Raw genomic sequence first — 15,747 nt, forward strand, 5'->3', positions numbered from 1 at the left:
CATAAACAAGATCAAGTTTCTGTTCGTTTCGTACAGTTTGTTCTGCTGGTTATACGCGCCATATGTGAAAGTTGAATTTTCCATCATATTTTAAAAGCGTGTTTAGAATAATTTTGCTTAAAATATAAATTATACGTGAAAATAAAATAACTTTCTATCAACTTTAAATGTATTCCGAAATTAGCACGTCGCAAAACGATACTAACTTTACTAGCAGCATAATACCTATAACAGCGGGGAATTTGCAAAGTAAAGCTTAGTTAACGCAGGCCAACTGTGTATAATATATTTTCCCTCCTAAACACGATCATTAGCATCTTGATTCTTTGCCCTTTTCCTGGCAACACTTTGCAGCGCGATAAGCTGTCCAGAAAATATCACGTACAATCAACCCGTAAAATACAAAACACTGTCGGTATTATAACAAATAATCTTCTTGGTTTTCTAATTTTCCCCCGCGACCAAAGAAAAATAAATCATTGTGACGGTAAAACCACATAAATTATTACAAAAAAAAATAAAAGAAAAAATATCAAGATATAGTTTTTGACCGAAGAACAATAATTTAACTTTAAAACGTATGAATATATTCATTAGAAAGAAGATGTAAAAGACATACATTTGTAAAAAGAAAAGCCGAAACCTTTATCCGTTTTAATTTCGCCGCATGAAAAATGTATTTAAAAGGAATATGTTGCACCCATCTTGTTACATTAATGTAAAAGATATTTCTGTAATTTTTATGACTTTCGTGAGTTTTTTAAATTTACTTAATTCGGTTTGTTCTTATATTATACGTTTTATAATTATTATAAATATAAATAATTAAATCGACTAGCAGCAATTTTAACAACCTTACAATTAAAAAAAAAAAAAAAAGGAACAAAACTACAATCTTCACCTATTATTTACGATCGATCCGATCCTATATTAGACCTTTATATTTAAGAGATTATTGTGCGAAAGCATAAGCTCTCATGTTCTACCATGAGGAAGAGACACGGTCGAAGAATTCTGTACTTGAGTCGCGGACTTCGAATTTTAATGCGCGGTACGAAGAAAACTTTAAGCGGTGCGAGATAAGTGGAACTTAAGTTACCCCCAACTGTGCGATTTACGTAACGTTACTTCCGTCTCTCGCCGTGGCACCTCTTTTCATCCTGGCAGTGGCTCCAATAGGGGCGCATAAACCGCGAAGTCTGATAAGCGGCACAGTGCCGGAAAAGGTTCGCTAAAACTCCAAACGTGACCGAATATATACGAGATTGCTGCGTGTTGGAGAGTTGTCGCGCAGACTTATATAACTTTTTCATGATTCAGTCTGTACGTACGTTAAATCGAAGTTCGGTATAAGTACAATCTAAATAACGATTTTATGCATGTAACTTATACGTGCCACGGCATGCATACACATATATACATATGCAATTTTTTATTTAAACATAGTAAACTTTTATTGTTGCCTGCATATTAAAAAAAAAAAAATATTGTTACTTTCTACAAATTAAACGAGCTTTACGTTTGAAATTTACATAGTTAATGAACCGTGAAACGTTGAAATCTACCTTGTTATAACGTGAATTTTTAAATTAGGACTTGTTAACGATGGTTTTGGATCTAAATTAAAAGTCGCTATTCAGATATCATTTTATTACAGTTTTATGTGGCAAAAATTTTTTTTTCAATCCTTGGATAAAATACGTTTTTTTTAATACTAAAAAATATACGTGAAAAACGCATAAAATAATTCAACGTGCATGACTTTAATGTAAAATGTTTTTTTTTAAATATATCTTCCCAGACTATTATAAAGAGCCTGAAGAATTGAAAGGAAATGTTTCAGTAAAAGCATCAGACGCGATATCGAAAGGTTCTCTATTGTAAACCGTTAGCGAAAGACAGTCGATTACGCAATAAACCATCTTTCCGAGTTCAATCCAATTATTATCGCGATACGAGATAGCGCGGTGCATCAGAAACAGGCGGAAAACTCGTATGTTATTTTCCGGATAGCGTTACAGAATTTCACTCGCTCGCGCCGCTGTAAATTATTGTTTCAATATTTAACGTGCAAGCCCTGGCCGTTTGCGATTTTCATGGCGATGCGCTCCATTCTCAAAATCACGTAGTCAAGAAATAATTCATATTCGTTACTCGTGCGTGCGATAAAAAATTCCAATTGTAATTTCCCTTTGATTTACCAACCGTATAGTTATACTCCATTTGTCGAATGCATAAAAGCGCCAGCTACCACTAAGCCGCGAACGTGATGGATAATGTATCGGGCGCGCCAGCTCGTAAATTGCACACGCAACAATAAGTTCTTTTATTTTAGCAACATCTTCTGCGCGGGCATTATTTCTTTTGCCTCAAAAACTCAAGTACGTATGTGTCTCAAAAATAGAAAGATAAGAGGTAAGATAAAAAGAGTAGATATGAAAAAGCGCATCTAACAGACGCGTGCTTAGTATCCGTTGCGAAAAAAGATGCGCGAAGCTTTGTTTCGGGATATTCAAGAGGAAATCGTGAAGAAGCGAACCTGTCTCGTCAACTATACCTACATTCGCGTCTGCGGACCCTTCAAATGCTCGAATACATAATCTATAGTTTTAATCCGGTTACTTAAACTCGCATTTCATTCATTAAATAACGAATTTCGGGCGATCGTGACGTTACAAGGATAATTTGAATATACATATACAGGATTGCTAGCGTGAGGGACGTAAATTTGAGCCTCGGTATATTACTCGTACGTTACGGCTGATAGCGTTTAACGGAAACCAATGTGAAATGGTGCCTTCCGCCTGCGCCGTATATCACTGGCGTGAACGTCTGGCGTACAACGTGAATATAAGCTCAAACGGTCAAACTCTTCGAGCGAGCCGTTACGTAACTCAAGACTAGTTTGCATTCAACTTAGTTGTAACTCTCACCGATTTTGATACCAATTAAGTGAGCCAACCGCATAGATGTAGCATTAAGCTTGTTAGTGCATACAGACAGTACCGCGATACAACTTCACGGAACGATATCGGATCTCGCGTCAATGCCACATAACGGAATTAAACGAGAAGTCGATCTGACGTTGTCTTAGTAACGTTTACGCGGAAAGAAAGTATCGCGCCGGTCATTTTCCGGGCCGTTGAAGCTCGCGCGACAGTAAATCAAATACGATACATGATGCGTTTAATAGTTAAGTCAATTCATCAGTGATTCCCTGGGCATTTCCACCGGTAATACGGACGTCAGCATCAGCAGCGAAGCCACACGTGATGCACGATTACGCGAACGACTGACATCCCCATGTAATTATCCCGCGCGTTGTACGCGGTTGCTCGAATCCTGAAACTGTACTCGGTATTCGGACAGAGACTGAGTTCTACCGAGAGCGGCCAGATAAAGCGACCGTGGTCTCGTTCTATTACTAGTAATGATCTTTTTACTTCGAATAACGTTTACGTATGTCTCGAACGTGCGAGGAAGAAGAGCGGAAAATTAAGGAAAACAAGATTTCTACTAACGTTAAGAGATTGTACGAAAATTGATAAAAGGTAAGAGCTCGCAAATGACGACAAATAAAATAATAATACTACATTCAAAATTTTTTTACTTTTACTTTAAAAAAAAATAAAAAAAGAAAAAAATTACCTTCTATGAATAAATTAATGTCATTATTAATTTCAATTTTGAATCCATTTTGTTTCAATTAAAAATCCTATATTGCAAATGAATATTCTCTTCGGAAAAATTTTGCAGGCGCTCTCATTACCGCGATATTACGTCAAAGATTAAGCGATTTCGGCAAATTATATTTCGTTACCGCGAGTAAATAAAACTTCATATTTCAATTACTCGCGACATTAACCATTTTAACAAAATTTTAACACAATTTAACGTCGATGGTGGAGATTTTAATTTAAGAAATAAATTGCGCTTAAAAAATTTCCGGCACAAACGTACGTTCGAAAGTGCAAGTCTTTAGAACATTTAATCTAAATTTGCATCTTAATTTGAAAGGGTAGCACCGAAACCCACCCTCGAATTTCCAATCGTTATGCATGGCGTAATGCGAATTCGAACGAAATCTATATTATACAGTGAATCGGCTGTATTATCGCACGATCGCATAATCAATTGTGTATTACTAAGGAGAAACTTTGCAACTTGGTGTATTCGCGCAACGTGCGCGTACAAGCTAACGCACAAATTGTATGCACGCCCTGCAGTCGACGTAGTCGCGGGACATTTTACAGTTTAGGACACCGCGCAATTGTATCCGCCAACTGCCGCGATTCACTTCAATTACAAACGTTATTGTTATGCAGCCGTAGATGCGTAGATTGCGAATGCAATTGCGACAGTGCGCATACCTGGGAGGGCCGGAAGATCAAGTGGTCAAAAACACGTAAAGGGCTTTGGCGATACCAACGGAAAACGAAACATATTGTGCATAACAAAGATTAATAAGCCCAGCTAACGCAGCCTCATTTAATGCAGCGGAATAGCCGGATTATTCACGAAAAATGCAGGATTTTTATTTAATAAGAAAATAGTGCAAGTATATTAATGCTTATGCCTTTGTTTCGGGTAGACGTCTATTAATATACATATAATAACCCGGTCTTTTTAACACAAATTATTTTGACTTCAACGACTGCTTTTTGAGAGAAAATACCGTCGACTAAGTAATGAAAAAATTACTATTGCCTGCAATAGAAAGATATTTTATTCAAAACTTTATTTTAAATCTAAATTAAGAGTAAATTAAACAAAAAAACATTAATAAATAATTACGTTTAATTTTTGTTTTTCTTCTATTAAAAAAAAATTTAAAATTTATTGCTTTAAACATTACAATTGAAGAAATTGCAGCAAACAAATTACTTCAAACGTCAAAATAACATTATAAACCCAGTGTGCGATATATCGTTTTAGAAAAATTAGGCGATGTTTACAGAATCCATGTATTAATAGTTAAAATATCCACGACGCGAATGTCGGCGTAATTCGCTCTTAAAATCTTGGAAACGTAACACGTTCATGCAGCATCGTTTTAATAAAGAGCGTTATTTAACGACCCCTCTTGTACGTGTCACTCGTAATAAAAAGTAACCGAATTAACTCACTACGCGGCATCTATGTGCTCTGCACGAGAGATAAAGAGACGCCTGAATATATGTACATATCGTATAAAACTCTGTTATTTCTAAAAACTTAATTATATTTCATTCAGTGATAAATTAACGCGAGGAACTTGGTGCGATAAGACATGAATTTCGGAATAACGAATGTTATTATAATGGTAACTGCAATAGTTTGAAGAGAAATATTAAAATTGTTCCCGAAATGTTACTTATTGCCATTACTTTCATTAACATTATCTATTTCATTCGATATGACCCACTTATAATTTTTATTTATTATAATTTATTTATTATAAAAATTTACTTATTTTTTTCTATTTGCCTCTAAATTCAAGTTTATAAAAATGTTATTCAAATATTTCTTATAACTTTTCGAGACTGATCGGGTCTTTTTAATAAACGTCATTTATAATCATGTGACATGAAGTGTTACGTACTATTTTTGTCACAATTTTACAAGTAACTATTGATAAACGTTTGCCACAGCACTTAGTCTAAGTGGAAATGTTTGCTTTTATTCACTGCGGCTTTGAATGGGGAAATAGAAGCCCACACAATACACTCTGTTCAGGTAGTGCATTGTTCGCACGTTAGAGTGGCGTTAGTTTAAATCGTTCACTATCGACTCCAATAAACGCTTCTACCATAAACTTTGGTTTTAATCTCATGTGTCGTCAATTGCAATACGACTATTTATGTCTGCCATTGATATGAAGTTGATTTAAAGTAAATGGGTAACTCAATGTCGACATGCAACTATGACCGGTGCTCTATCCGAATTCTAAAAGTTTCTATTAAAAAAATAGACCAAAAAAAAACAGAGATGATACTTATAAAACAAAAAACTGTAATTAGAAAGTCACTAAAAATTAATAATAAACGAGTTGTATACTGTTAAAAAAGTTGTAAAGTTAGATAATTAAATATAACAAAAAAAAACTGCGGTTGTCTGTAAATTACGAATTAATAATATTTCACTTTTGAAAATAACAAACTTTTTTTCTTCTTTTTTTCTTTATCCGTTTTGAGTACATGTATCCAATTTATTTTAATATACATTTGATTAAAATCAATGGCCAATATATAAGTTTAAATTTATCCAATAATTTCCAATTTATAACAAAATCATTAATTAAACTTCTACTAACTATCGTAAAAAATATATATTATTGTACAGCTTTTTGCTCAATATTTCATAAATAAGTTTCCAATCTGTCGGTATATCGCGGTTGTATTTTGGCCTCGTATTAAATTGCAAATCGGGTTACTTGGGCATTATCGTTCAACTTATTAAGTATCCACGATACGTGAAAACTTTTGGCTTCCTAAAAACTCGGGAGTCCCCGAAGAAAACTGTTATTAGATATCAAACTTGTACACCGCGTTGCACAAGCTGCTGGACTTAAGAGTGTTTACAAAGTCTAAATATCTTCCCGTAAGGTTTCCCCATATACGTACATATGTGTAGAATAAGCGTCCGGAATATTTTTAATGTTTTGCTATTAGTAAGCTGCGCTCGCGTTTCGTTTTATGTTTACGAACAATTCCGTTCGGACAAACAAGCGAACTTTTCGCCTAATCCTAATCTAACTGAACTTTTTCCATTTCGTGTAACAATTCCTATAGCGTTGCTGCAGTTAAACAAAAATTATATTTAATTAGCGGAGAGCCGTTGCCTTAAATAAAAGTCAACATATTCGTTGAACTTATTCGATTACGTCAATATTTTGTATTTATGAACAAGTTAATTAAAAGGAAAATATAAATTGTTCGTTAAAGCGAATTGCGTAACACGCTCTACACATGTCAGACATACTATTAAATAGTAACAGCATATGAGCTTGATCAAGTTGCAAACGTGCATTATGTAGTACAGAATGCATAAATTATACGCTAAACTAAACTAGATCGTCTGAACATGGCCTAGGATATGGGAATGACGAAGTGACGTTCATTAAACCTGCAGTTAGAACAATTAATTGACAGAGAGAGCTCGGCAAGCCCAGTGGGACGTTATCACTGCGAACGAGTTAAACGGAATTTAATATTAAAAACAAAGAATATCCCAACTATTTTTTTAAACTTCAACGTTAAATAATTACTTCAAATTAAACCATATTTAAAGTTAATTAATTCTAATTAATTATGTCACGAAATACGGTTTATATATTATTTAAAAAATAATATTTAAAATTAATATTATTAAACGTTAACAAGTATTTCTTTTCCAATTACACAATAATTTGAAAAGTCAATTAACATTGATTAACGCAAATTAGATATTATTACGTGAAATTGTCAAAGGAATATTCTAAACTGTTTTAACAGTGGTCATTTCAATGACGATGATATTACGATTATTCGTGTTATTTGTGCGCGGTTTAAATTTATTTTAATAGCAGAGAGTATACTTAATTGCATGACATTTTCGATTGTGTAACATTATTAATAACTATCTCAACCAGCAATATACATACAGCGTTTTATCGAGTGCTATTCTCGAAAGAAGCCTCTCGAACACAGCCTCTTATCTTTATCTCCCTATTTAAATTATCCTGCGAGTAAAAATAATCTGGATCGAGTATCAAAATAGAAAGTTCACAAAATGCGGTATTTGTGACAGTTTAGCGGTAGCTGCGCTTTACGCAAACTGTGTCGTTACGAAGGCGACGTCACGGCAGGGGGAAAAATTCTGCTCTCTGGCAAGCATACCGAAAACCATCTCAATCGGAAATGTAAGGATAACGAATCGACGATACAATACGCGCATCCATTGTGCCTGCCAAGAATCGCGGAGCTATATTCACCTGCGGACCATGAAAAGCCGTTTTCTGGCTATAAGATACCCTCCACCGGTGAAATTGTTTTCCTAATCGATATTCCACACATAGCTACTATCCCTTTGGAATAATAATAATAATGAAATTCGCGAGATGCGACACATTTTAACCACGATACAATTCATATTCGAAGACTTATTCAAAATTCTATTACAGTCCGAAAATCTCATCTTCGCCGTATATGAATTTTATTTTATTTAGAAATAAAACGTTTTATCCGAAATAATATCTGCTGTACATATAATATTTTTATAATCTACTTTAACAGCAGAAAACTTTAATATTTTTAATAACGCGTGGGCTGTACAAAATTATGTAAAGTACACAGATTTAATACCAACTTTTAAAACGTATTGTACAATAGAATTAAAGTTATAAAGCTTATAAAAGCATGAATCACGTAACAATTAATGTTTAGAATATCAAAATAACTTGTTAATATAATTGTTAAATTTCTCTAAAAAAAAAAAAAAAAAAAATAATCCACGGTTTTGATAAAAAGGAAGAGTTGCACAATTGCTATTGTTTCTGTCCTCTTGGCGAGTGCTTTTTCCATTTATCGCCTTTTTAATCCGCACTGGGTACTGTTTAATTCTTATATAACGTAGCTTTCTAAATCGCGCGCCAAGACACGGCCCTATTTTAAATAAACGCAAATATATTCGATAACGTTACCCCGTTTGCCAGCTCGCGCAACGATCGAACAAATCGCCAATAGCACGACGGTGAGGGCGACGTTGATATGCAATGGATAGCGCCGCATCTCCGAAACGAGAAGGGGCCAGTCGCTACGTGCTATCCGTACGTTTCTTCCTCATGCCCTTCCTCGGCAGTTCCTCGCTATAGATGAGCCGGGATTTCACCGTGAAAATCACCAGCTCGAAGGCGGCATTCGCAAGATCAGAGTACTCTTATTTCACCGTGTCACCCTCTTCAAGTTGCGTCCAGTATCTCGTCGTCGTGCTCCTCTCTTATTCCCGCATTCTGTCACTCTTCTCGCGTTTCCTCGCGAAATTCGCCGCCCATCGTCCTAGTCTCTTTTCCGTAACGGCGCGCTCAATCGCGTAACGGGATCGGCAAAAATGCACGCTCGGTGTCGTCTACCTGGGATAGAGCAAAGGGCGCGTGTCGAATAAAGGGATGAACGTCGCGGATGCTTCTGGCGCGTCGACGCGAGTTGTATCGCGTGGCGGGAATTCGCGGCGACTCGGCTCGCGGCGGCTCGCGACCGCGAGTAACACTCGTTGTACAATCACGCCGTTCGGCATGATGGCCGAACGCAACACGAACGGACAATCCGCTAATCCGTTGTTCACAATCGTTCGTCGGCCGTGTCTCATCGACTGCGTGAGCCAACGAGAAATCGATCCGACGTGCAACTACCTCGGGCGCGGAATATGTATCGCGGTGCTGGCTGCGAGTCTTTCAAGAGCATTCGATAACATTTATCTTGGCCGTCGACTTAAGTTTTTGAAAAGAAAGACTTTCGCTTGTCTCCGGTTGCACCATGCGTAACGTAATGTTCTCAACTAAATCTTTCTTTCCTATTTTATTTTTTTTTTTTTCTCTTTTTTCCTGTCTGTGTTATAAGTAAAGACGTAATGCAGAAGAAGACGGCGAGAAATTGTGGCTCAAAGCTAGGTAAAACTACTAGTAATTTAGCTTTCAATTATGAAAGTTCTTTGCTTCTCATAGAAAATAACCGTGAATGTAGGCGAAACTTCGTATCTTCTTATACGCATGCTACCGTGACGAGGAAACTAAATTGATACTTGTCAATAAAGTTCGAGTCGATTAACGTGCTTTAGATTCAATATATAGTACACGACTACGCGAGTGCACGTCTAAGTTCTCGTTTTTCTCGCATCTCCAAGGAACCTGTCGCAGTCCTTCTTTTTCACCATAAATCACCGTCTTTGCCCTCCGTACCCTCGTATAATCAGAGCTTACTCTCAAAGCGAGGGGAGGGCGAAACCGTTTACTGAAAATTCGTTATCCGGAGATGAAGTACTACAGCTCGAGAACTTCAAAGACATCATTCTTCACTGTACTCGACAAACGCGACTATTTACACGCATGTCGGAACACACGAGCAACGCGGTAATCACGGTGTCCCACGACAAGTAAAATTCGCACGCCCCATCATTCGCTGCTAATCGTAGAATATCGCGTAAACTTATCCGCAACACTTTCCTCCTCTACTCTGAGTTCGATCAACCGTAGGCGCGGCACAAGGTGCATTATTTTTTTTTAAGCCCTTTATTCACTCCTCTATTCACTTTGAGCGCGTACATATTTTCGAACTGCGGAGCAGACTCTTCGGTATTTTTTTATTTTTTTTCGACCTCCGCCAATTTTCTAGCAAAATCCTCCGAGCGTGTATTGCCCGCCGTCACTGACATTAAGGCTCGAGAGCTCAGCGCGCGAGTTTCGATCGCGCGATCCCGCCGTTTATCCCAGGATCACCAGCCGTCCATCGGTTTTTTTTTTTCTAATTTTTTTCCGCCGCGATAACACCTGTCACCGTCGCGAGAATTCTATTTGGCGTTGATTGATTGTCACATGTAGATCCTCGATCTATACGCGGTCCATAACGCGGCACGATTACACCACGAGGAACGTTGCGAAGGTGAGGTGAACCTGGTGTAACGCGGACCGGACAGGGATACTGGCGCGCGTACGGGCGGACGCGGACGCAGTGGCGTGAGCGTACCGTCGAGCCCGCCGTTCTCTCTCGCTTTCGTTGCGCCGGCCGACTGCGACGACGCCGTGCCAACCCGAATGATCGCATCCGCGCTGCTAAACGCCACGGCGACCTGAGCGCAACCACCTTCGAACTGTGCCAAATTCGCTCCCAATCTAGGTATCCCGATAAATAAAGACACGACATTTAATTCTACGCGCACCCGGTTGCAGATCAGAGTGCTGCGTAAACGAAACCCGGCCTCCTATTCCTTTTTTCTGATACGTGAGACGGGCAATAAAGAAAATTGTATTGAAAAATGTATCGCGCGCGAGAGAAAAACAGTTATCGATCTACCGCACCTCAATTGTCAATAATTAACTAACATGTTACCTCTTTTGTATGCACGCTTGTTGATGCGCTCGATATATCTCGCGTTCGCTCGCGACTCTTTGTGGGGTAATGAAGAAAAAATGCAGGCGGGTGTCGAACGCGGGATTCAATTATAAAAAAAAAAACCACTTGACCCTACTTGGAAAAGTTTATAAATCGATCGAAAGGCTCGGCCGAGTACACGCCGGTGACAAATGCAAGTCAGGAACAGATTTGCATTTCGCGCGTTTAGAAAAAGCACGGTAAAGCCGCAGGCGGGACTTAGCGACGGGTATCAGTGACGCCGCATGATTAATTAAGTACACGACGATGAGCCTCAGAACACTCGAAGAAGCACTTTGGCCATGCGATGATAGAATGGAACTGCCGTTTCCAGACACCTGTGACTCCGGATAGGGAACAAGACAGAAAGAGAAAGAGAGAAAAAGATGAAAGCAGGGAGGACGAGAGAGAAAGAGAAGGAACAAGCCGAGTAGTTCAATCACCTCTCGACGGTCAGACCGTTGGCCGTACCGACGAATTTCCGATAGACATTTAATTATCCCCGTTCAAACGAGGGACTACCTTTAAATTCCAGAGCTCGGCCACCAGCATACCGGCGCGCTTGGTCGTCGAGCTCGCTCGTTACATGTGGTTACCGTGTAAGTATCGCAGAGAGAAAAAAGTATAGGACGCAGCAGCTGCGCTTGCAATCCGATATCTGTTGTAAATTGAGACGCTCCAGTGAGCTATTTCTCTAGTATTTAAATAATAAAATTTTTCCCTCCCGTTTTTAAATCGTTGCGTCGCATTCGAGTCGCGGTAATATTGAAAAAACAGAAAAATGAAAAATGCCAAAATTAATTTCTGACGATTTTTGATATCAGAATTTAACTGTCTAAGTAAATACAGATTCTTGCCCGTCTTTGAGTAATTAGATGCAGCAATGAAACTTGTTAATCGTTCAAAATAAAAAAAATTGAAGTTCTTCGTAAACTTTCATAATGTTATTGAAGTAACTCAATAAAAAAAATATTTAAAAAAAATTAATGCGTAAAACAAAGCAACTATGACACTATGTAATTAAAAAAAAAAGTTATATGTGCCATATAAATGAATTATTCATATTAATAACATATACACAAATGTAGGAGAAATTCAATTTTTTTTCGGATGTTGTATTAATTTTAAAAACGTTAAAAAATTAAATGTTTAACATTTGCAAAATACTAGTATTTGCATGGTATTGTTACACGTTTTTAATATAATATAAATAAAACATAGATATAATTGTAATAATTAACGTTTTAATATGTTTTATCATTTCAGAAAAATTTAATAAAAACTAATTAATAAAAAAAAATAGCATAAATAATTAATACGGACGCCAGAAACAGTATTTTAAAAGTTAACAAGTTTCATTGAATAAAGCAATAAAAACCTGAGATTACTCACTCGTACGACGCAAGATTGCACAGCCACAGTATAATCCGTCACGTTGATCTGCATTGGTTTGGGTAACGTTGATCTGCATTGATTTGCGTAACGTTGATCTGCGTAATGTTGATCTGCAATATTAATACATTCATATTAAAATAATATTTAAAATAATTAATAAATTCTTCAAAAGATAATTATTGCGCGCACAATTTTATTTCTCTCTCTTTCTCGTGTACATATGCACATGCCGAAATCATCAAAATTAATATCATTTTTAAAATTATTCTTAAATATATTTGAAAAAAAGATAAATTGGTAAATGACTCACTTTGCAATCATTTTACTGTCGCTCAATGCCTTCCTGGTCTGTCTCGTCCCTTGGCGTTTCACGTAGCTGCTCTTTTGTAATTTGCATGACGTTCCTTTTTTCTCGTTTCCTCTTGATCATCCTCCGATGGCGTTCATCCAACACTCGCAAAAAGCACGGCACTCATCACACAGGATCACTTTCGCTGAAACAGAAAAAATATAGATAAATATGAATTCTAAAATTATTCTTAAAAATATTTTGGAGCAAAGAATTAATAAACTGCTTACCTCGCGGTCATTTCACTGTCGCCCGATGCCTCCCCGGGTCAGCTCGTCCCTCGGCGTTTCACGCAGCTGCTCCTTCGCAATTTGCGCGATGTTTCTCTTTTCCCTCGACCATCTATCAGCATAGTCCGCTCGACACTCGCGAAAACGCGGCACTCATTACGCACGATCCTTTTATCGGCGGCGGATTATCGCGGCGATTTTTTACAATTAAAATTAAGAAGCGCGACGAATGTAAAGCGAGGTCCTTTTGATTTGTGGGTCGATTCTCGTCAGCCGTATAAACGAGAATTTGCTTCAAGAGATGAGATGAGCCGCGATACGAAATGTTCCTCGCGCACTTAATTTTTTAAGTTCCTCAAAAATCACCTGCTCGAAGAATCCCGGCCGCGACGAAGAAGATGGGCGAGGTGCGGATCTCACGCTCCGAAATGGCGATCGTCGGAACTAGCTGAATGCCGGTGAAGAAGATGGCAGGTGAACCGGGTTGGTACCGCTGAACGCGCGGCGTAATTCAGGTCGGACGCTCCGTGCGCTCCGCCTACGCCATAACCTTGTCTTTCCGAAGCACTTTTTCGAGGCGCGAAAGAACCACAGAGCGATAAGTGGAACAGCACACGAGTGCATAAAATTATTGTTCGATCCCGAATCGACGACGTCAACGCATATTTGCATGCGAAACCGTCCTATCCGCGGTTAAAAATTCGCGTAATTGCGGAGCGATTAGCGACACGTATTCACGCCCGAAGCGCCGCGACTAGACTGACCGTTAGAGATTTCGGCCCTTAGATAGAAAGAGACTACCGCGTAAAAAAAGTGAGAGGGCAATAGGCTCGTCGTCAAGAACGCTGTCCTTCTCGCACAGAATTCTCGGAAGCGTCCGAGCTCGACTAAATTCTCAGAAGCGTCCAGCTGGATGCCCAGTTTTATTTACCTACGTTTTTTTATTAGCTCACCGAGCTCGAGATGTTTTTTTATTTCTTCTGTCGATTTTCGTCGACGGAATAAACGCCAAAAACTTGCGTGAAGCGGCGAATGAGATGGGACCGCGATATAAAATGTTCCCTGCGCAATTTATTTTCCTCAAATTCCTCAAAAATTATTTAATCGAAACGGGATGAGAATCCCGGCCGCGACGAAGACGGGCAAGGTGCTCTAGCTTCTGGTGTCTTCTTCACCGTGCAATAGATCCGTGATAGCCTTGGCGAGGGATCTACACCGAAGAACAGATATAGCGTTTTCTGCGGTGATAGCGGCTAGCGTACGTAATTCTAGGCGGCAGCGGCAAGGGATAAGAGAACGAAGGGAATATCAGTCATCGGCAATCCGGCCGGCGCGGTATATAATACATGCGGCACATGTGAAAGTCGACGCACACGACGCTAAAGTCGCGTTCTCTTGGTGCCGTCGTCACAGCAATCGTCTTATCTGCTTTTCAGTGTACATACACGACCCATTACATGGTCAAGAAGATACGCCGGCCACGCGAAAAGAGCATCGGTTTTCGAGACGAAGATGTCGAGGTATCCGCGTGTGTTTGCATTTTAACATTGAAATTTTAGATTAAAATTTTTTTTTCGCCGTCTTGGCTTGAGCCCCGAAGTTGCTCGCAAGATGCTAATCTCGAGGGTAACCCAAAGTGACCATTGACTCGATCCTTACCGTGCTATCTTTCGAGGGTGAATTTAATTCTGAATTCGAGAAGGCCAACTATTATCGTATTCCATCGCACGCGGAATTTTTTTAATACCGTGATTCGATCTGAAAGTCAGATGAAATCCATTTCGAAAAATAATTTGCAACTGCGGCGAGTACGTATGTACACAGACTTTACTCGAGCAATAAATCGGCATTGTCGCGAATAAATTTCCAAATTTGATTCTGCAGCTTTTGCAGTCGCGATTTTTAGACAATCTGACAAAACAAATTTTTAATCGTTAAAATTTCACCAGCAGCATCCGTCTCTCCGTTAATTGAATGCATTTGATTACGGTAATTAAATATTTACGATTGAAATGAGTGCGTTAAATTAGTCGCCGAATATCACGGGCAACTGAATAAAATAAAGCGTATAAAAATATACTTGACGCATGTTTTAAATAATTAACCGCTCTCGAATGTGCCTCTCTGTAAGCTCGTTAATTAATATTTACTATTAAATGCATGAATGCTCCGTTCTTAATATTTATTACTTGATATTTTTTCCGTCCTCTTCAGACTTTTTATTTTTATACAAAAGTCAACAGTATGAATAACGCATTGATCAAATTATTAATTCATTAAACCTCTAATAGCTTCGTCTATTTTTTTCTTTAATTGAGAGAAAAAAAAAAAAGAAAGCTGTAGGATGCTAGTCCATTTGACTATAGTTTCGTCCGTTTCGTCTAGCACTGTCACGGACTGGTGCATCCATCTTGCGGTGAACGCTACTAACCCAGTAATTTCAGATCCCAGTAATTTCTACAAGAAAATTAATTAATTTAGTAATCGTGCTTTCCATTCAGAGTAATTAAAAAACCGAAGATGCAAAACTTGAGCAGATAATTTGCCAAGTCGACATTACCGATTACTTATATGATTCCCGGGAGGTTATATGCCTTTCGTTCGTCGCCAGAGAGGCGCCGTCGTTCGTCCTTGTCGCGTTCACGCAGAATCTGTGCGGTATCGGTGGGAT

General features: G+C 38.4%; 1 protein-coding gene across 2 annotated transcripts in view; it reads right to left on the reverse strand.

Moving 5' to 3' along the window:
• Nucleotides 1-13,652, reverse strand: part of LOC139109770 (alkaline phosphatase) — a 147,665-nt gene extending 134,013 nt beyond the window's left edge. Inside the window, exons 1-3 of one of the 2 annotated variants that reach the window (XM_070669088.1) lie at nucleotides 13,077-13,652; nucleotides 12,808-12,991; nucleotides 12,495-12,607 (exon numbers count right to left, since the gene is read on the reverse strand). In XM_070669088.1, the coding sequence (XP_070525189.1) occupies nucleotides 12,495-12,607; nucleotides 12,808-12,818 (124 nt within the window). In that variant the 5' untranslated portion in view covers nucleotides 12,819-12,991; nucleotides 13,077-13,652. Of the gene's footprint in view, nucleotides 1-8,659; nucleotides 11,899-12,494; nucleotides 12,608-12,807; nucleotides 12,992-13,076 lie in introns of those variants that run through there. The other variant, XM_070669089.1, reaches the window with a different exon arrangement.
• Between the last annotated feature and the right edge of the window lie 2,095 nt (nucleotides 13,653-15,747).

The sequence above is a fragment of the Cardiocondyla obscurior genome, linkage group LG18 (genome assembly GCF_019399895.1).
Source record: "Cardiocondyla obscurior isolate alpha-2009 linkage group LG18, Cobs3.1, whole genome shotgun sequence".
Classification (NCBI taxonomy): domain Eukaryota; kingdom Metazoa; phylum Arthropoda; class Insecta; order Hymenoptera; family Formicidae; genus Cardiocondyla; species Cardiocondyla obscurior.